A 20,547-nucleotide genomic window follows, 5' to 3' on the forward strand; every position below is an offset into this window, starting at 1 on the left:
GTCAGAAAGAGAAAGACATACCATGTGATGTCACTTATATGTGGAATGTAGAGTATGACACAGGTGAACCTATCTATAAAACAGGAACAGACTCAAGGACATAGAGATCAGACTTGAGGTTGCCAAGGAGGAGGAGGGGAGAAGGATGGACTCGGCATTTGTGGTTGGTAAGTATACACTATTACATGTAGAACTGGTAAATAAGAAGGTTCTGCTGTATAATACAGAGAACTTCATCCATTCTCCTGAGATAAATCATAATGGAAAAGAATATTTTAAATATATATATTTATTTATGTAAAACTGAGTTACTTTGCTGTACAGCAGAGATTGGCTCAACATTGTAAATCAATTCTATTTCAATTTTTAACAAAGAAGAAACACTTCATATATATAAAAGAACCTAGATAAAGTATGTTTGCCTGTGTATGTGTGTGTATGCTCTCTAAACTAATAATCCTCTAAGGACAAAAAAACCATGACTTTGAACAAGTATATACCTTAAATGAAAATAAAGGATCAAAACATATTGTAAAGAATAAGAAGAAAAAGCTTTGTATTTATAACTACTATAATGGAGTGAGTCCCTGGTAGGAAAAGTGGAAGCTTTCATAGGAAAACATATCGTTTCTGAAACATGGAAACACTGTCACACTAACTAAAACACAGTCTCTGAACATAATAGGAATTATCCCACTTTGTTTAATGAAAGGACAAACTTGACTCTATTTTAGTGAGCTCAGACTGTCAGCTACTTTCAAGCACATAAGCTCTATTTCCTTAGTTATTTATGTAATTTATGAATAAATACTAGAATTAGAGTTTATTTGCAAGATAAATTGCAAAATTGGAAAGGATAAAAAATTCCATTTACATAGTAGAAAAACCCATAATAAATTTGGAGCTATACCTAATAAAATGTATGTCTTTTAAGGAAATATTATGAGCTTTTATTGAATTCCATAAACAATGAACAAAATTTAAATAATAGAAGATATATACCTTTTAAATTGTTTGGAAGATTCAATATCATACATAAATCAATTCCCCACAAATTAACTTGCAGTTCAGTGCAATTCCAATCAAACTCTCCAACAGTTTTTTTTTCCCCTAGAACTTGGCAAACTTGCCCTAAAATCTATGTGGAAAGAGGGTAAAGATTAGTCAAGATTCTCTACAGAAGAAAAACAATATGAGATTAGCTCTATAAGATATTAATAATTGTTATTCACTTATATTACAAAAGTGTGATATTAGTACAAGGACAGACAAGTGTACCAATAGAACAAAATTGAAATTCCAGAAACAAACTCATACATAAATGAGGACTTGGTTTATGACAGAGGAGACATTACAAACCAATAGAATAGTCCTGGGAAAATTGGCTATGTAGATGGTAAAAAAAATTCCTACCCTATACTATACAGACAGAGAAGGCAATGACACCCCACTCTGGTACTCTTGCCTGGAAAATCCCATGGACGGAGGAGCCTGATAGGCTGCAGTCCATGGGGTCGCTAAGAGTTGGACACGACTGAGCGACTTCACTTTCACTTTTCACTTTCATGCATTGGAAAAGGAAATGGCAACCCACTCCAGTGTTCTTGCCTGGAGAATCCCAGGGACTGGGGAGCCTGGTGAGCTGCCGTCTCTGGGGTCGCACAGAGTCGGACACGACTGAAGCGACTTAGCAGTAGCAGCAGCAGCAGCAGCATACTATACAGAAATGTAAACTCAAGATGGATTAAAGATATAAATGTTAAAAGCAAGAATTATTTGATCTTGAAAAAGACAAAGAATACCTTAATGATCTCAAAGTAGGGAAAGGTTTCTTAAAAACACAAAATGGAAACTATACAAGATAGATACATTTGCCTTCATTAAAAGTAAAGACTAGTTGATGAGGTATATATCACAAAGAAAATTTTAAATAATGAGCCACACGTTGGTGGGAGCTATTTTTAGCTCTTATAAATAAGGAAGGATTAACATCTAGAAGGAGAGGGGGCATTAATATCTAGAGGAGAAGGGGACGCCAGATGATGAGATGGTTGGATGGCATCACCAACTCGATGGACATGAGTTTGAGTAAGCTCCTGATGGACAGGATGATGGACAGGAAACCCTGGCGTGCTGCAGTCCATGGGGTCGCAATGAGTTGGACACGACTGAGCAACTGAATAGAATATCTAGAATCTGCACTCTAAAAATCATTATAAGACAGATATTCATTAGAAAAACATACAAAGGATATGACCAGGCATTTTACAGAGGGATAACCTGATTCAACTGTGGTAGTGGTGGTCGTTTAGTTGCTCAGTCGTGTCTGACTTTTGCAACCCCATGGACTGTAGCACCCCTGGCTCCTCTGTCCATGTGATTTCCAAGCCAAGAATACCGCAGTGGCGCTCACCTTGCCACCCAGCAATCTGGGCCTGTGCGAGGAGCCTGCCAGGACAAGTTATACGTGCCCAGGCCATAAGTCCTGACACTCTACTTTGCCGCTGCCGCAGCTTCCACTTCTAGGCGTCAAGGCCACCATCTTGCTTTTATGGAAGCAGCAGGAGTCCAGACGCGAAAGTTCTGAGCTGGGAGTCTTGGTGAGTGAAGCTGCAGTCATGCCGTCTTTGTCACTGCGCCTCACTGTGGTATGCTCGAACAACCAGAACTGGAGCATGGAGGTGCACGACATCCTTAGCAAATGAGGATTCAGTGTCCGGTCCTGAAGAACAGGAACAAACGTGAAGCTTCCAGGACCAGCACGCGACAGGCCAAACGTTTATGATTTCAGAACCACGTGTGACGAGATGTACAAAGACCTTCTTAGGAAAGACAAAGAAATGTATATGCAGAATGGCGTTTTATGGATGCTGGAAAGAAATAAGAGTATCAAGCCCAGGCCAGAGAGGTTCCAGGACTGCAAAGATCCTTTTGACCTCATCCTCTCCTGTGAAGAGCGAGTGTATGACCAGGTAGTGGAAGATATGAATTCCGGGGAGCAGGAGACCTGCCAGCCTGTGCATGTGATCAACGTGGACACCCACAAAGAGGCTACGCTGGGAGCATTCCTCATCTGCGACCTGTGCCAGTGCGTCCAGCTCATGGGGGACATGGAGGATGGGATCAGCAAACTGCTGCAGGTGTTCCAGGAAAAGAGCGGCAGGAGCTTCCTGCACACCGTCTGCTTCTACTGAGCCCAGCCTGATGCCCGGCCCACAGCCCACATGAAGCCATTTTCTTCAGTTTCCTTTTGGTAGTACTTTTTCCTTCCTGATACTTGTTTTTACCTTTAGGTATTCTGCTGGTGGACATTAGCAATACCCAGTAAATGGTACTGTATGCAGTGAGAAGATACAGAAATGCCAGATCACAAAACAAACGTTTTTCCCATCCCTCTTTCCCTTATGAGTAGAATCTTGACTGTGGTTTTTTTTTTTTTTTCTTTAACCAAAAAAGATAAAACGGTTGATAGCACATTTCCCCCAAGACATCTGCCTCTCACTGAACGTCCCTTTTCCAGCTTCCCTAACTGCTTATAATGTAAGAATTCCTGAATAAAGCAACAGGATCCACTTTTGTAAAGGATCCTGCCATTGGCCAATAAATAGATGTGGATGGTCATTAGTAATAATATTACCAAAAGGAATACTGGCGTGGGTTGTCATTTTCTTCTCCAAGGGATCTTCTTGACCCAGGTATCAAACCTGGATCTCCTACATTGCAGGTGGATTCCTTACCGGCTGATCCACAAATGAGAAAAGGTTCTCAACCTCTCAAGTAATGAGGAAAAGGTAAGTTAAACTCAACATAACTTTCACAAGGGTCAAATTAGCAAACATAAAAGACATTGACCCTTGTCTTTCACAAGGGAGGGTCAAATTAGCAAAAATTAAAAAGCATGATCATGCCAAGTGGTCATTCCACAGAAAGATGCAGGGAACTTGAAGTTCTGGTGGGAATATAATTGTATACAGCTCCTTTGGAGAGCACTAGCAATATCTAGCAAAGGTGTGCATGCCTTATTATGGTCCCAAAGTCCCTCTTCTAGATGTTTACCAGGGAGAAATCCTTGCATGTGTGAGAAGACATAAACCAGAATGTGTATTGCTCTATCAAAAGTGAATGGCCAGATATGAGAATTAATTAGTATTATCAATGGCACTTTGAATGATTGAATGGTATTCACCCATTCATCAATAAAGATGAATCTGGAAAATAGTGTTGCATGTACAAAGTGATCTGGAAAAGGACGTGTGCTACATTTGTGCAAAAGAATAGGGAAATGGACATTGCCATGCCAAGGGGTTTCCTGGGGCCTTTGGGTAGTGGGCCACACATAGTTCAGAAGATTCCCCTGAGGAGATGGTTGGAAAAGTTAAGTCCTATCTCCTGGAGTCTGATGAATCTGAAGTGGACCAGGCAGACCCTCCTGGATAGTTTCACTTAAAATATTCTAAGTTATTGTTCTTACCTTGAAGAAATCTTTCTTTGTCTTATAGAAAAGCCTGGTGTCATACCATCCATTATTGTGGCAGTGACTCAGGTATGCAGTGTGGTGGTTCTCTGCTGGGGAGAGTAGAAGGGTCAGGTGACTCAGGATTGTAGATGAAGGGGCTGAGTTCATCGCTGAAACAAATTGTGTATTTTTCTTCCCTCTCTTTATATATCACTGAAAACTGAAAGGGTTCAGTGTTTATTTTTTTAATCACCTAACTTTGGGTTGGTTCTTGTGCAAGAATAAAAAGTCTTTCCTTAAATATTCAGTAGAATTTTCAGACCTTGGCTCTATTAATAATGAAAGTGATGCTTAGATGCTTAAAATACTTTCTCCCCTCCTCATTTCCCTTTCTTTCCCCTATCTTAGAACATAAAAGATGAAGGCAGTTCTGAAGAGTAACTTTTCAGTTGATTAATCCTCTTGAACTCAGTATAGCTTTCAAAGGGAGAAAGGGCCACCAGCATAGATCAAATCAGGGTCTCATCTCATGTGTCTACCCAGGCTCCCTTTGCCATATTTTAGGTGGTAGGATTCATGGGTCCTGGTGTTTGATCTAAAATCCTCTCTGCATGTATGATAGGATGTGACTGAATTGTGTGTTTATTTGAATCCTTTCTGTCCATTCTGGGAACCTACAATTACATACATTTGTTGAGATACAGCATTGTGCTAATTATAGAAACTATTGTGATATCATTATTGATGAATAGACTTTTTTCATCTTATTTTGGTATACTTTGCACATTATATGAATGTGTATGTACACTCTTTATTTTTTAATATAAATTTATTTATTTTAATTGGAGGCTAATTACTTTACAATATTGTATTGGTTTTGCCATACATCAACATGAATCTGCCACGGGTGTACACATGTTCCTCATCCTGAATCCCCCTCCCACCTCCCTCCTCATACCATCCCTCTGGGTTATCCAAGTGCACCAGCCCTGAGCATCCTGTATCATGCATTGAACCTGGACTGGTGATTCATTTCACATATGATATTATACATGTTTCAATGCCATTCTCCCAAATCATCCCACCCTCGCCCTCTCCCACAGAGTCCAAAAGACTGTTCTATACATCTGTGTCTCTTTTGCTGTCTCACATATAGGGTTATCGTTACCATCTTTCTAAATTCCATATATATGTGTTAGTATACTGTATTGATGTTTTTCTTTCTGGCTTACTTCACTCTGTATAATAGCTTCCAGTTTCATCCATCTCCTTAGAACTGATTCAAATGTATTCTTTTTAATGGCTGAGTAATACTCCATTATGTATATGTACCAAGGCTATCTTATCCATTCGTCTCCTGATGGACATCTAGGTTGCTTCCATGTCCTGGCTATTGTAAACAGTGCTGCGATGAACACTGGGGTACATTTGTTTCTTTCAATTCTGGTTTCCTTGGTGGAAGGAGTTCTATTGGCAGTTCTATTTCCAGTTTTTTAAGGAATCTCCACACTGTTCTTCATAGTGGCTGTACTGGTTTGCATTCCAACCAACAGTGTAAGAGAGTTCCCTTTTCTCCACACCTTCTGCAGCATTTGTTGCTTGTAGACTTTTGGATCGCAGCCATTCTGACTGGCGTGAAATGGTACCTCATTGTGGTTTTGATTTGCATTTCTCTGATAATGAGTGATGTTGAGCATCTTTTCATGTGTTTGTTAGCCATCTGTATGTCATCTTTGGAGAAATGTCTGTTTAGATCTTTGGCCCATTTTTTGTTTGGGTCATTTATTTTTCTGCAGTTGAGCTGCAGGAATTGCTTATATATTTTTGAGATTAATTCTTTTTCAGTTGCTTCATTTACTATTATTTTCTCCCATTCTGAAGGCTGTCTTTTCACCTTGCTCATAGTTTCCTTTGTTGTGCAGAAGCTTTTAAGTTTAATTAGGTCCCATTTGTTTATTTTTGCTTTTATTTCCAATATTCTTGGAGGTGGGTCATAGAGGATCCTGCTGTGATTTATGTCAGAGAGTGTTTTGCCTGTGTTCTCCTCTAGAAGTTTTATAGTTTAGATCTTTAATCCATTTTGAGTTTATTTTGTGTATGGTGTTAGAAAGTGTCCTAGTTTCATTCTTTTACAAGTAGTTGACCAGTTTTCCCAACACGACTTGTTAAAGAGATTGTCTTTTCTCCATTGTATATATTTGCCTCCTTTGTCAAAGATAAGGTGTCCATAGGTGGGTGGATTTATCTCTGGGCTTTCTGTTTCTTCCATTGATCTATATTTCTGTCTTTGCACCAGTACCATATTGTCTTGATAAGACTGTGGCTTTGTAGTAGAGCCTAAAGTCAGGAAGGCTGATGCCTCCAGTTCCATTCTTCTTTCTCAAGATTGCTTTGGCTATTCGAGGTTTTTTGTATTTCCATACAAATTGTAAAATTATTTGTTCTAGCTCTGTGAATAATACCGTTGGTAGCTTGATAGGGATTGCACTGAATCTGTACATTGCTTTGGGTAGTATACTAATTTTCACTATATTGATTCTTCTGGTCCATGAACATGGTATATTTCTCCATCTATTAGTGTCCTCTTTGATTTCTTTCACCAGTGTTTTATAGTTTTCTATATATAGGTCTTTTGTTTCTTTAGGTAGATATATTCCTAAGTATTTTATTTTTTCCGTTACAATGCTGAATGGAATTGTTTCCTTAATTTCTCTTTCTGTTTTGTCATTGTTAGTGTATAGGAATGCAAGGGATTTCTGTTTGTTGATTTTATATCCTGCAACTTTATTCATTGATTAGCTCTAGTAATTTTATAGGGAAGTCTTTAGGGTTTTCTGTATAGAGGATCATGTCATCTGCAAACAGTGAGAGTTTTACTTCTTATTTTCCAATTTGGATTCTTTTTATTTCTTTTTCTGCTCTGATTGCTGTGGCCAAAACTTTCAAAACCATGTTAAATAGTAGTGGTGAAAGTGGGCACCCTTGCCTTGTTCCTGACTTTAGGGGAAATGCTTTCAGTTTTTCACCATTGAGGATAATGTTTGCTGTGGGTTTGTCATATATAGCTTTTATTATGTTGAGGTATGTTCCTTCTATTCCTGCTTTCTGGAGTTTTTTTTTTTTTTTATCATAAATGGATGTTGAATTTTGTCAAAGGCTTTCTCTGCATCTATTGAGATATTCACATGGTTTTTATTTTTCAATTTGTTACTGTGGTGTATTACACTGATTGATTTGTGGATATTGAAGAATCCTTGCATCCCTGGGATAAAGCCCACTTGATCATGATGTATGATCTTTTTAATGTGTTGTTGGATTCTGATTGATAGAAATTTGTTAAGGATTTTTGCATCTATGTTCATCAGTGATATTGGCCTGTAGTTTTCTTTTTTTGTGGCATCTTTGTCAGGTTTTGGTATTAGGGTGATGGTGGCCTCATAGAATGAGTTTGGAAGTTTACCTTCCTCTGCAATTTTCTGGAAGATTTTGAGTAGGATAGGTGTTAGCTCTTCTCTAAAATTTTGGTAGAATTTAGCTGTGAAGCTGTCTTGTCCTGGGCTTTTGTTTGCTGGAAGATTTCTGATTACTGTTTCAGTTTCCGTGCTTGTGATGGGTCTGTTAAGATTTTCTATTTCTTCCTGGTTCAATTTTGGAAAGTTGTACTTTTCTAAGAATTTGTCCATTTCTTCCAAGTTGTCCATTTTATTTGCATTAATAAGTAATAAATAATTTGCTTAATATGTGTTTTGGGGTTTTTTGACTTGGGTTTATCCTGTTTGGGACTCTCTGAGTTTCTTGAACTTGGATGATTATTTCCTTCCCCATTTTGGGGAAGTTTTCAACTATTATCTCCTCAAGTATTTTCTCATGGTCTTTCTTTTTGTCTTTTTCTTCTGGGACTCCTATGATTCGAATGTTGGGGTGTTAAACATTGTCCCAGAGGTCTCCGAAATTGTCCTCATTTCTTTTAGTTTGTTTTTCTTTTTTCCTCTCTGATTGGGTTTATTTCTACCATTCTATCTTCTACCTCACTAATCCTATCTTCTGCCTCCATTATTCTACTATTTGTTCCCTCCAGAGTGTTTTTGATCTCATTTATTGCATTATTCATTATATATTGACTCTTTATTGTTTCTTCTAGGTCCTTGTTAAACCTTTCTTGCATCTTCTCAATCCTCGTCTCCAGGCTATTTATCTGTGATTCCATTTTGATTTCAAGATTTTGGATCATTTTAACTATCATTATTTGGAATTCTTTATCAGGTAGATTCCCTATCTCTTCCTCTTTTGTTTGGTTTGGTGGGCATTTATCCTATTCCTTTACCTGCTGGGTATTCCTCTGTCTCTTCATCTTGTTTATATTGCTGAATTTGGGGTGGCCTTTCTGTATTCTGGCAGTTTGTGGAGTTCTCTTTATTGTGGCATTTCCTCGCTGTGGGTGGGTTTGTATGGGTGGCTTGTCAAGGTTTCCTGGTTCGGGAAGCTTGTGTCGCTGCTCTGGTGGGTGGAGCTGTATTTCTTCTATCTGGAGTGCAATGAAGTGTCCAGTAATGAGTTATGAGATGTCAGTGGGTTTTGAGTGCCTTTGGGCAGCTTGTATATTGAAGCTCAGGGCTGTGTTCCTGTGTTGCTGGAGAATTTGCATGGTATATGTTGCTCTGAAACTTGTTAGCCCTTGGGTGGTGCTTGGTTTCAGTGTAGGTATGGAGGTGTTTGATGAGCTTCTGTTGATTAATGTTCCCTGGAGTCAGGAGTTCTCTGGTGTTCTCAGGATTTGGACTTAAGCCTCCTGCTTCTGGTTTTCAGTCTTATTTTTATAGTAGCCTCAAGACTTCTCCATCTATACAGCACTGTTGATAAAACATCCAGGTTAAAGATGAAAAGTTTCTCCACAGTGAGGGACACTGAGAGGTTCACAGAGTTACATGGAGAAGAGGGAGGAGGGAGAGAGAGGTGACCAGGATGAAATGAGGTGGAATCAAAAGAGGAGAGAGCAAGCTAGCCAGTAATCACTTCCTTATGTGCCCTCCACAGTTGGGATCACTCAGAGATGTTCACAGAGTTACACAGAGAAGAGAAGACAAAGGAAGGAGACAGAGGTGGCCAGGAGGATAAAGGAGGGAATCAAAAGGAGAGAGACAAATCCATCCAGTAATCAGTTCCCTAAGTGTTCTCCACCATCCAGAACACACAAAGAGATTCACAGAGTTGGGTAGAGAAGAGAAGGGGGAAGGAGGAGATAGAGGCGACCTGGTGGAGAAAAAGGGAGAGTCCAAAGTGGGAGAGAGCAGTCAAGCCAGTAATCTCGCTCCCAGGTAAAAATGGGTACCGAAAATTGGGTTCTTAAAGGTACAAAATTGATAATAAATACCAAAAAGCAAAGATTGAAAATCTAGAGTAGAAGTTGGATTTTCAAAAATACAATATTAATGAAAAAAAAAACTCACAAAAATTATACAATATATATATATATATATGTAGTTTGCTTTAAAAAATAGGGTCTCTCTTTTTTTCTTTGCAAAGTAATAGTAGGTTATAAAATGAAAATTAAAGGAGTAATAGAGGACTTAAAAATAAAAAAAAAATTTTAATTAAAGAAAGTAAAAATAGTAAAAATATATCTAGGACTTTCCCTGGTGTTGTGGGCAGTGTGGGGTCAGTTCATTTTCAGATAGTTCCTTGATCCAGCTTATATTTCTCAAGACCTATAGGATCCTTCCTATGTAGTGGGTACTAACTACAGGGCTTTAATCTATTGCACCTGTCACTTCCAAGAAGGTTCCCTCTGTTTTAGCTTCTTCTGTTTGCTGGTCTCTTCAGTGTCTAATTTCCACCCTGCCACAAGGGGGCGGTGGTGGACACTTTTTTAGGCTCACTTGTTCAGTCCTGCTGTGGGGAGGGAGGGACGCTGCAAACAAATAACACTGGTGTGTGCTCGCAGTGTCTCGGCCACACTGGGTTTGCTCCTGCTCACGGCGTGTGTGCTTTCCCTGTCTATGCTGCTTAGGCTCTAGGTTGCTCTGCCGGGAACTGTCTGAGGCCGGCCCTGGGTTGTATGCACTTCCCAGGTCTAAGCGGTTCAGGTTCAGGTACTCAGGCAGTCTTCAGAAGCACAGACTCAGTTGGGCCTGCGTTTTGTGCCCTTCCCAGATCCGAGCAGCTCAGGTGACCAAGTGTTTGCCGAGCGCGGTCGCTGCGACTTATTGCCTCCCCCATCCCTGCCGCTAAGTTTTCTAGGTGTACAAGTGGCGCATCTTCTCAGGCAGATGTTGACCGTCCAGAATCCCAAGAAGTCTTGGTTAGCAACAAAGCCTGCTTGCAGTTTGGTAGATAATGCTTCTCTGGGGCCATGATTGCCCCCTTCCAGTTCTGGCTGCTCTCACCTGCCTGTCACTGGAGGGGGATGGGCTGGCCTGCATCCAGCTAGCTCTGCTCATCCTTTGTTCTGTGAGCAGGCCTGACGGTGTCTTATGTTAGGGCTTTTCCTGTAGCTCTAGTCAGTCCTTTGTTCTGTGAGTGGGCTGGGCCTGGCGGTGTCTTAGGTTAGGGCTTTTCGCGTGGTATCTATCCCACAGTCTGCTTTGCTAGCCCAAGTTAGTTTCCTCAGACTGCCCTTGGGGCATTCAGGCCTGATCCTTACTCTAAGCAATGCAGCCCGCGCCTCCCTGCCCAGCCCCCACTTGCTAGTGGCGGATGCAGGTGTCTGCGCTGCTTCTCTCCTGAGAGTTACAGTTGGGCACATAATCTGTGGGTTTTAATTATTTATTTATTTTTCCTCCCGATTATGTTGCTCTCTGTGGTTCCAAGGCTCGCCACAGACTGGGCAGTGAGAGTGTTTCCTGGTATTTGGAAACTCTCTCTTTTTTAAGACTCCCTTCCTGGGACAGAGCTCTGTTCCTACCTCTTTTGTCTTTGTTTTTGCCTTTTATATTTTTTCCTACCTCCTTTCAAAGACAGTGGGCTGCTTTTCTGGGTGCTTGATGTCCTCTGCTGGCATTCAGAAGTTGTTTTGTGGAATTTACTCAGCGTTCAAATGTTTTTTTGATGAATTTGTGGGGGAGAAAGTGGTCTCCCCATCCTATTCCTCTGCCATCTTAGGACCGCCCCTCTCTTTTACATTTTTTTATCTGCACATTCACACATCCATTCATCCTTCTGTTTTTATCGGAGAAGGCAATGGCACCCCACTCCAGTACTCTTGCCTGGAAAAATCCCATGGACAGAGGAGCCTGGTAGGCTGCAGTCCATGAGGTCGGTAAGAGTCGGACACAACTGAGCGACTTCCCTTTCATGCATTGGAGAAGGAAACGGCAACCCACTCCAGTGTTCTTGCCTTGAGAATCCCAGGGATGGGGGAGCCTGGTGGGCTGCTGTCTATGGGGTCGCACAGAGTTGGACATGACTGAAGCAACTTAGCAGTAGCAGTAGCAGTATCCATAATCATGGCCACAAAGTATGATAACATCAGTCATTTCTGAGCACTGAGATTTGAGATTTTTTTAAACATGTTTTTGTCCTTTGTTATATTGCTTGAATTTTTATAGCTTGCCTGATTCATTTTTATAAAAAATATTCATTCCTATTAAAGGATCACTGTGTGATAAACAGGAAAGGGAGAAAGAGTTGGCCAAATATTTAGTTTTGACCCTAAAATGAGGCTTTCACTGTAAGTCTTCCATGTCAGAACTACTTTACAGGGTCATCACTTAGGGTAATTTCAAATTGATTTAGGTTATTGAACATGCATGTGCTGCCTGTACTCTTCCAACATGTGATTCTTTCTCCTCTTGCTTGTGATGAAACAAACCCTAGCCAAGAGAACACTGACAGAAGACATCAATTATCCTGTAAGTTAAAAAGGGCAAGTTTAGGAACTGTGCAGAGAAAAGGATCGTGGTAGCAAAAGCTCTGTGATACACTACTGGAGGCTGCTGGAGAACATGGTAACTGTCTAGGGCTTCTATCAATATAAAACGACCTCACATGTCATACATAATCCAAAGCAGAGCCTGAGAGAGACAACACTGATTTAGAAGCATGCAGAAAGAGCATAATTCTGAGGTTATAAGTCAAGTGATACAGGATCGATTTTATGTATAGACTTACATATCTGTAGATTAACTCCCAACCCACTGAACATATAACTAATAAAGGTATGTGTCCTATAGAAACATTCATTAGACTGGGAATCCAGTCCCTCTCCTTGAAAACCAGGCAAGTTTTGCCCTCCAGGGACAGGAACAGAGATCTTCAAAAAGGAATTTTCCTTTTGACACCAAATGAATAAAAAAAAAAAAAAAAGGAATTTTCCTAGCACAAAAGTGGCAAAAATAATAGAGTTCACGTCTGCCCTTTATCCAGCTTCCCCTAATTAACATCTTAAACAACCACAATATAATGATCAAAACCAGGAAATTAACATTAATGAAATACTATTAACTACATGTCTCATTCAAGTTTCATCAGCTTTTCCACTAATGTTCTTAATCTGTTTCACAATCCCACCTTGCATTCAATTGTTAGTTCTCTGTATTCCTCTCCGATCTGCAACAGTTCCTCAGAATTCATTTGTCTGTCATAACCTGGACACTTGAAGCATACCGAGCAGTTAATTTGCAGAATGGATCTCAATTTGAGTTTGGCTGGTATTTCCTTATGGCAAGACTGAGGTTATATAGTGTTGGTATGAATGCCATAGAAGTCACATTGTGCCCCACCTACCTGAGTGCATTGTATCAGGAGGTCCATCAGGCCCATGTGTCTTATTACCCTTGATGTTAATTCTGATTAGATAGTTTAGGTGGTATTTGATTGGTTTCTCCACAGAAATATTAATATTCTTTTCTCTTTGCAATTGGTAAACATCTTTGAGATATTTTGAGACTATGCCAATATCTTGTTTCTCCTCAAATTCCCACCTACTGTTTTCCTTTTATCCATTGGTGGCTCTTTCTGTAAATAATTATCCCTGTGCTGTTTGCCTAATGGTGATTCTGCATTTTGCTCATTCCTTCTATACATATTAATTGGAACTCTTCTGTAAGAAAGAGCTGCCCATTATCTTCTCTTATGGACTGAATGTTTGAGTCCCTCTAAAATTCATATGTTGTAAACCTACCCTCCAATGTAATGATATTAGAAGGTAGGGCCTTTGGGAGGTAATTAGGGCTAGATGAGGTCATGAGGTCCTTACAAGAGTCAGGAGGTAGCTTATTGCTCTCTTTCTTCGACAAGAGGAAACAAGAAGTCAGTAGTGTGCAACCCAGAAGTGGGTCCTAACCAGAACTTGACCATGCTGGCAACCTGACCTTGGATTTCCAGCCTCCAGAAAAGTGAGAAATAAATTTCTGTTGTTTATAAGTCACCCAATTTACAGTACTTTGTTATAGCACTCCAAATGAAGTAAGATATTTTTCAGGTACTTATTCATTCATTCATTTACATATGGACAAATAGATATTTATTGCATTCTACAGGTTATAATATTACTATACTATCATCATTTATTTTGTTGCTCAACTTGTCCCAAATTTGGCCATTGGGAGCCTCATCAGATTGGATCCTATCTCCTTTTGACATGCTTATTTTGTGTGAACATTTTCTAATTGTCTTACCACAAGATGCTCCAGGTTAATGTGATATTTTTTATGTTTCAACTCTGAAATCAGTCACTTCTCTGAGAAGCCTTGGTTCCTTTTATTGGAAAACTATTATTTCAAAATCAAGTCTGGGCACTAAGTGCACTTACTGCTAATGGATTGTCCCGAGCCCTAGGTCTTTTCGGAGAAAAAAAGCTAGAGATATAGGTGTGTATATTAACTCACATATAAAAAAAATCAATATACTTCTATATCTATCTCTTCGTTCAGTTCAGTTCAGTCACTCAGTTGTGTCCGACTCTTTGTGACCCATGAATCACAGCACACCAGGCCTCCCTGTCCATCACGAACTCCCAGAGTTCACTCAGACTCACGTCCATCGAGTCAGTGATGCCATCCAGCCATCTCATCCTCTGTCATCCCCTTCTCCTCCTGCCCCCAATCCCTCCCAGCAGCAGAGTCTTTTCCAATGAGTCAACTCTTCACATGAGGTAGCCAAAGTACTGGAGTTTCAGCTTTTGCATCATTCCTTCCAAAGAAATCCCAGGGCTGATCTCCTTCAGAATGGAATGGTTGGATCTCCTTGCAGTCAAAGGGACTCTCAAGAGTCTTCTCCAACACCACAGTTCAAAAGCATCAATTCTTCGGTGCTCAGCTTTCTTCACAGTCCAACTCTCACATCCATACATGACCACAGGAAAAATCATAGCCTTGACTAGATGGAACTTTGTTGGCAAAGTAATGTCTCTGCTTTTTAATATGCTATCTAGGTTGGTCATAACTTTCCTTCCAAGGAGTAAGCGTCTTTTAATTTCATGGCTGCAGTCACCATCTGCAGTGATTTTGGAGCCAAAAAAAATAAAGTCCGACACCGTTTCCACTGTTTCCCCATCTATTTCCCATGAAGCGATGGGACCGGATGCCATGATCTTCATTTTTTGAATGTTGAGCTTTAAGCCAACTTTTTCACTCTCCACTTTCACTTTCATCAAGAGGCTTTTTAGTTCCTCTTCACTTTCTGCCATAAAGGTGGTGTCATCTGCATATCTGAGGTTATTGATATTTCTCCCGGCAATCTTGATTCAAGCTTGTGTTTCTTCCAGTCCAGCGTTTCTCATGATGTACTCTGCATATAAGTTAAATAAAAAGGGTGACCATATACAGCCTTGACGTACTCCTTTTCCTATTTGGAACCAGTCTGTTGTTCCATGTCCAGTTCTAACTGTTGCTTCCTGACCTGCATATAGATTTCTCAAGAGGCAGGTCAGGTGGTGTGGTATTCCCATCTCTTTCAGAATTTCCCACAGTTTATTGTGATCCACACAGTCAAAGGCTTTGGCATAGTCAATAAAGCAGAAATAGATGTTTTTCTGGAATGCTCTTGCGTTTTCCATGATCCAGCAGATGTTGGCAATTTGATCTCTTGTTCCTCTGCCTTTTCTAAAACCAGCTTGAACATCAGGAAGTTCACAGTTCACGTATTGCTGAAGCCTGGCTTGGAGAATTTTGAGTATTATTTTACTAGCGTGTGAGATGAGTGCAACTGTGTGGTAGTTTGAGCATTCTTTGGCATTGCCTTTCTTTGGGATTGGAATGAAAACTGACCTTTTCCAGTCCTGGGGCCACTGCTGAGCTTTCCAAATTTGCTGGCATATTGGGTGCAGCACTTTCACAGCATCGTCTTTCAGGATTTGAAATAGCTCCACTGGAATTCCATCACCTCCACTAGCTTTGTTTGTAGTGATGCTTTCTAAGGCCCACTTGACTTCACATTCCAGGATGTCTGGCTCTAGGTCAGTGATCACACCATCAGGATTATCTGGGATGTGAAGATCTATTTTGTACAGTTCTTCTGTGTATTCTTGCCACTTCTTCTTGATATCTTCTGCTTCTGTTTGGTCCATACCATTTCTGTCCTTTATTGAGCCCATCTTTGCATGAAATGTTCCCTTGGTATCTCTAATTTTCTTGAAGAGATCTCTAGTCTTTCCCATTCTAATGTTTTCCTCTATTTCTTTGCATTGATAGCTGAAGAAGGCTTTCTTATCTCTTCTTGCTATTCTTTGGAACTCTGCATTCAGATGCTTATATCTTTCCTTTTCTCCTTTGCTTTTCACTTCTCTTCTTTTCACAGCTATTTGTAAGGCCTCCCCAGACAGCCATTTTGCTTTTTTGCATTGCTTTTCCATGGGGATGGTCTTGATCCCTGTCTCCTGTACAATGTCATGAACTTCCATCCATAGTTCATCAGGCACTATATCTATCAGATCTAGGCCCTTAAATCTATATTTCACTTCCAGTGTATAATCATAAGGGATTTTATTTAGGTCATACCTGAATGGTCTAGTGGTTTTACCTATTTTCTTCAATTTAAGTCTGAATTTGGCAATAAGGAGTTCATGATCTGAGCCACAGTCAGCTCCTGGTCTTGTTTTTGTTGACTGTATAGAGCTTCTCCATCTTTGGCTGCAAAGAATATAATCAATCTGATTTTGATGTTGACCATCTGGTGATGTCCATGTGTAGAGTCTTCTCTTGTGTTGTTGGAAGAGGGTGTTTGCTATGACCTGTGCATTTTCTTGGCAAAACTCTATTAGTCTTTGCCCTGCTTCATTCCATATTCCAAGGTCAAATTTGTCTGTTACTCCAGGTGTTTCTTGACTTCTACTTTTGCATTCCAGTCCCCTATAATGAAAAGGACATCTTTTTTGGGTGTTAGTTCTAAAAGGTCTTGTAGGTCTTCATAGAATCTTTCAACTTCAGCTTCTTCAGCATTACTGATTGGGGCATAGACTTGGATTACTGTGATATTGAATGATTTGCCTTGGAAACGAACAGAAATCAAATCGTGAGTTCACACTGATAATGCTAAGTCCAATCTAACACGTCAATCATTCTAGCCTTCCCTCTTTCCTTATTTGTAACTTCTCTCTCCACCTGTGAGAAAACAGGCTCTCATTATCTACAATAGATTCATTTGATTTGTTCAATCTTGACCACATAAAGTTGTTAAAGAATTGCTAAGCAATACCTTGCAAATAAGAGTTACCAAAAGGAATGCAGTATTTGGGTACAGTTTTTTTTGTCTTTAATCTTACTGTAACCAGTCAGAATGCTGTTTTCCAAAGTCACTATGTGTGTGTACATGTGTTAGTCGCTCAGTAGTACCCAATTCTTTGTGACCCCATGGACTACAGCCCACCAGGCTCCTCTATCCATGAGATTTTCCAGACAAGTATACTGGAGTGGGTTGCCATTTCCTTCTCCAGGGGATCTTAGTAGTTAACTATTGCTACATAACAAATTTTCCCCAAAATTTGGCAACTGAAAACCACAGACATTTTTCTCACTAGTTCTGTGGGGTCGGGGGTCTGGGTAGCTTAGGTAGATGCCTTTGGCTCCTGGTCTCTCACAAAGCTGCAGTCAAGGTGTCAACCAGCTTGAGTGATCTCAAGCTCACTTGTGTGGCTGCTAGCAGGCCTCAGTTCCTCCACAGCTGTCAACTGGAAACATCAGTTCCTTGCCACAAGAATCTCTCTACAGACAGCTCACAGCCAGCTTCTATCAGGATGAGAAAGGAAGAAGGGTGCCCAAGACAGAAGTTAAGAATACTGTCTTGAAATACAGTTGGAATACTGTTTGTATTCCAATTGAGTTCCTTCTCCCCACATCTTGGTTGATTTAAATTATCAGTTCATTTTTGGCAGGGTATTGGGAACATTACCACAGTTCTAAGAACCCAAGGTGTACCAAAGGAGCAGCCCTGAGAAATGTCACTGCCCCCTCATCCCTACTACCTCATGGCCATCCTTCTCTTCATTCCATCCCAGACCCTGCATGTAATCAGTCTGTTCAGTTTCCAGTTTCTCCCTCCCTCCTGCTTATATTGTACACATGAGCAGATATGTCTATATTTTCTTAAATCCCTTTCTTCCTCACATGAAGGGTATAGGCTTTTGCACTTTGCTTTTTCCATTTAAGAGTATATTCTTGAAATGATTCCAAATCAGTTCATTAGACTCTCCCTCACTTTTTTAAACTGCTGCCTAAGACAACATTGTGTGGATGGGTCATGCTTTATCCAACCACTCAGGAACAGGAATTTTTGACTATCCCCTTTTGACCAAGAAACATTCTTCAAATATTTAAGGATAATTTTAAAGTAATAACCGGGGAAGAAGACTGTGTTTCCTCTAGGCTACTCTGCAGATTAGAAGAGTAGTGTTTCAATTCTCATTGCCTGATAAAACTGAAATGGAACTAGAATCTCCACACTCTGCTAGTAGCCTTCTGACCAGAAACATCATCTTAAAAGTGGCTCTTATGTAAGAGCCACTTCCTTTGACTCACTAATTCAACTCATAGGAATTTAAGAAAGTCATTTAACAGAGAGATAAATCTTGAAGCAGAGGGATGTTCATATTAATAGAAATAAAATGTATAATCTTCAAAACCAGAAAAATAATCTAAATATCCAATAAGTGATGGCCTGATAAATTATGATTCATCCACAGAACAGAGTACTATATTGCAACTAAAAATAATTGCGCAAACTCTGCAGACAGGAATGGTTTGAATATATTGGGTTGGCCAAAATGTTTGTTCAGGTTTTCCCATAACATCTTATGGAAAAACATGAATGAGGTATTTGGTCAACGAAATATGGGAAGTGAAAAAGCAGGATACAAAATGATTACAGTTACAATGCTGCCAAAGTGAAAATCGTGTGTACCTGCTCTAAAGTGGGCTGATGCTGAGAAGTGGCTGCTCTATCTTAGTGCATTTCCTGGTTCCTCCGGCATCCTGGCAGTGCCATGTGCCTGAGTTCTGGCTAATAGAATTGTGTAGAATTTATGTGAGCAACCTCTCTGCCTGGGTCACACCCATCTCCCACGTGATTTCTTTCCTTGTCTGCCAGCTGATGTCAATACAACGAAATCATGTGTTGAAAAGAACAGAATCTCTGTTAGTCTGAGTCCTTGATTGTGGGATACTGTCTCACCCCTACTATTGCCAACTGGACTTTAATAAGCAAGGAACAAGTACCTAACAAGATAAGCCACTGAGGTATCTGGGTCTATATGATTTGAAAACTTCTTTAATGCTAACATTTTACTCTCTGTTACACTCCAATCTGTAGGAAAAAAAAACAAAAGCGAGTTGAGTCATTAGTATTCCTTCCTACGGTACTTCATCAGAAAGACAGCCAGCAAAAGCCAAACACCTATCCTACCACTGATTATTCTCAGCAGAGTCTCACAACACTCCTGGAAATGGGAGGGGAGTGGATTTATGTGCTTTTGACTCTCAACATGCTGTACTCACAGGGCTGCCACAGCCAGCAGGAACACAATCATCTAGGAAGCCAAGAGTGTCAGAGATTTGGGGCTATAAAAGATGACTAGCCATACATCAAAACATCACCTTAATCCAGTTGTTCAAGCAAAGATGTATTAGACACAACAGCTGCCTTGGGCCTGTCGGAGATGGGCTGACCCAACCCTCCAGATCCTGACAGAGGCAGCCATGGGGCTGTATATCATCAGCCTTAATATCTGTGACCACATTGAAGTACGGCATTGCTTCTCTTGTTAGAACTCCTGCTACCCGTTGGCCTCCTGCGTTTTCCTGCCGAGAGTGCTAGTGGTTTCAACACATTCCAAGTCAAAACGTGGACAAGCCAAAGGAACAGCTAAAGAAGTCTATTATAAATATTTAAAGTTTCTTGTATATTATGATGTTTTGACATCCTAAAAAAAATCTTCTGCCTGGAAAAAGCCTGCCCCTCCAGGGACTAGCCAATTCTCAGAGATAAAGTATCCAGGCAGAAGTATGTCTTTGATATGCAAACCATTTAATCCAGAGACTATCTCCTTCTGTCTGGCACCTACACCCCTGGAGACATATTCCTCTGACTTAATCACTCAGCCCCAGGTGTCAAACAAGTAAGGACTGACCCCTCTAGCCCAGAGCCCAAGGAAACTCTTCCAACTAGCCCATCCCAAACTGTTCACCTTGCCTCAACCTTCCCCTCCCTCCTGTTTTCTGCACCTCCCAACCACCCCGTGTCTTTCTTTCATATGTGGAGCCTGAGGAGCAGGGTGGCCCCTCACCCCAACGGCCTCTCCAGCACCTAAGAGTATCATCATCTTTGTTCCCTGAGCCTATTCTCTGTCTCCTCTTGTGGCTGTGCCTGACTAACCATCTCATAAAAGAATATAATCAAGGAGCTTCCACCTTAAAAAAGAATCCAGATGAAAGCCCACTCCTCAGATTCATGTTGATGTATGGCAAAACCAATACAATATTGTAAAGTAATTAGCCTCTAATTAAAATAAATACATTTAAATTAAAAAAAAACTACAAGTCACTCCTTCCAGAATGCCATCCCCACCCTACCTCTCTCTGTCAACTACAGAAGGGGGAAAAAACAAACAAACTCTGACTCCTGTGAGCTCTTCAAATGTAACCAGAGTGTATTATGCTTATTAT

The 20,547-nt window shown here is 40.4% G+C and overlaps 1 protein-coding gene across 1 annotated transcript; it reads left to right on the top strand.

Moving 5' to 3' along the window:
- The first annotated feature begins 2,575 nt into the window (after positions 1-2,575).
- Positions 2,576-3,336, top strand: LOC528976 (RNA polymerase II subunit A C-terminal domain phosphatase SSU72-like). Its single transcript, XM_059883707.1, is given in 1 exon segment — positions 2,576-3,336. A coding segment is annotated over 1 exon segment (576 nt). The 5' UTR covers positions 2,576-2,618; the 3' UTR covers positions 3,195-3,336.
- The last annotated feature ends 17,211 nt before the right edge of the window (positions 3,337-20,547 follow it).

This window comes from Bos taurus, chromosome X, assembly GCF_002263795.3.
Source record: "Bos taurus isolate L1 Dominette 01449 registration number 42190680 breed Hereford chromosome X, ARS-UCD2.0, whole genome shotgun sequence".
In the NCBI taxonomy this organism is placed as follows: domain Eukaryota; kingdom Metazoa; phylum Chordata; class Mammalia; order Artiodactyla; family Bovidae; genus Bos; species Bos taurus.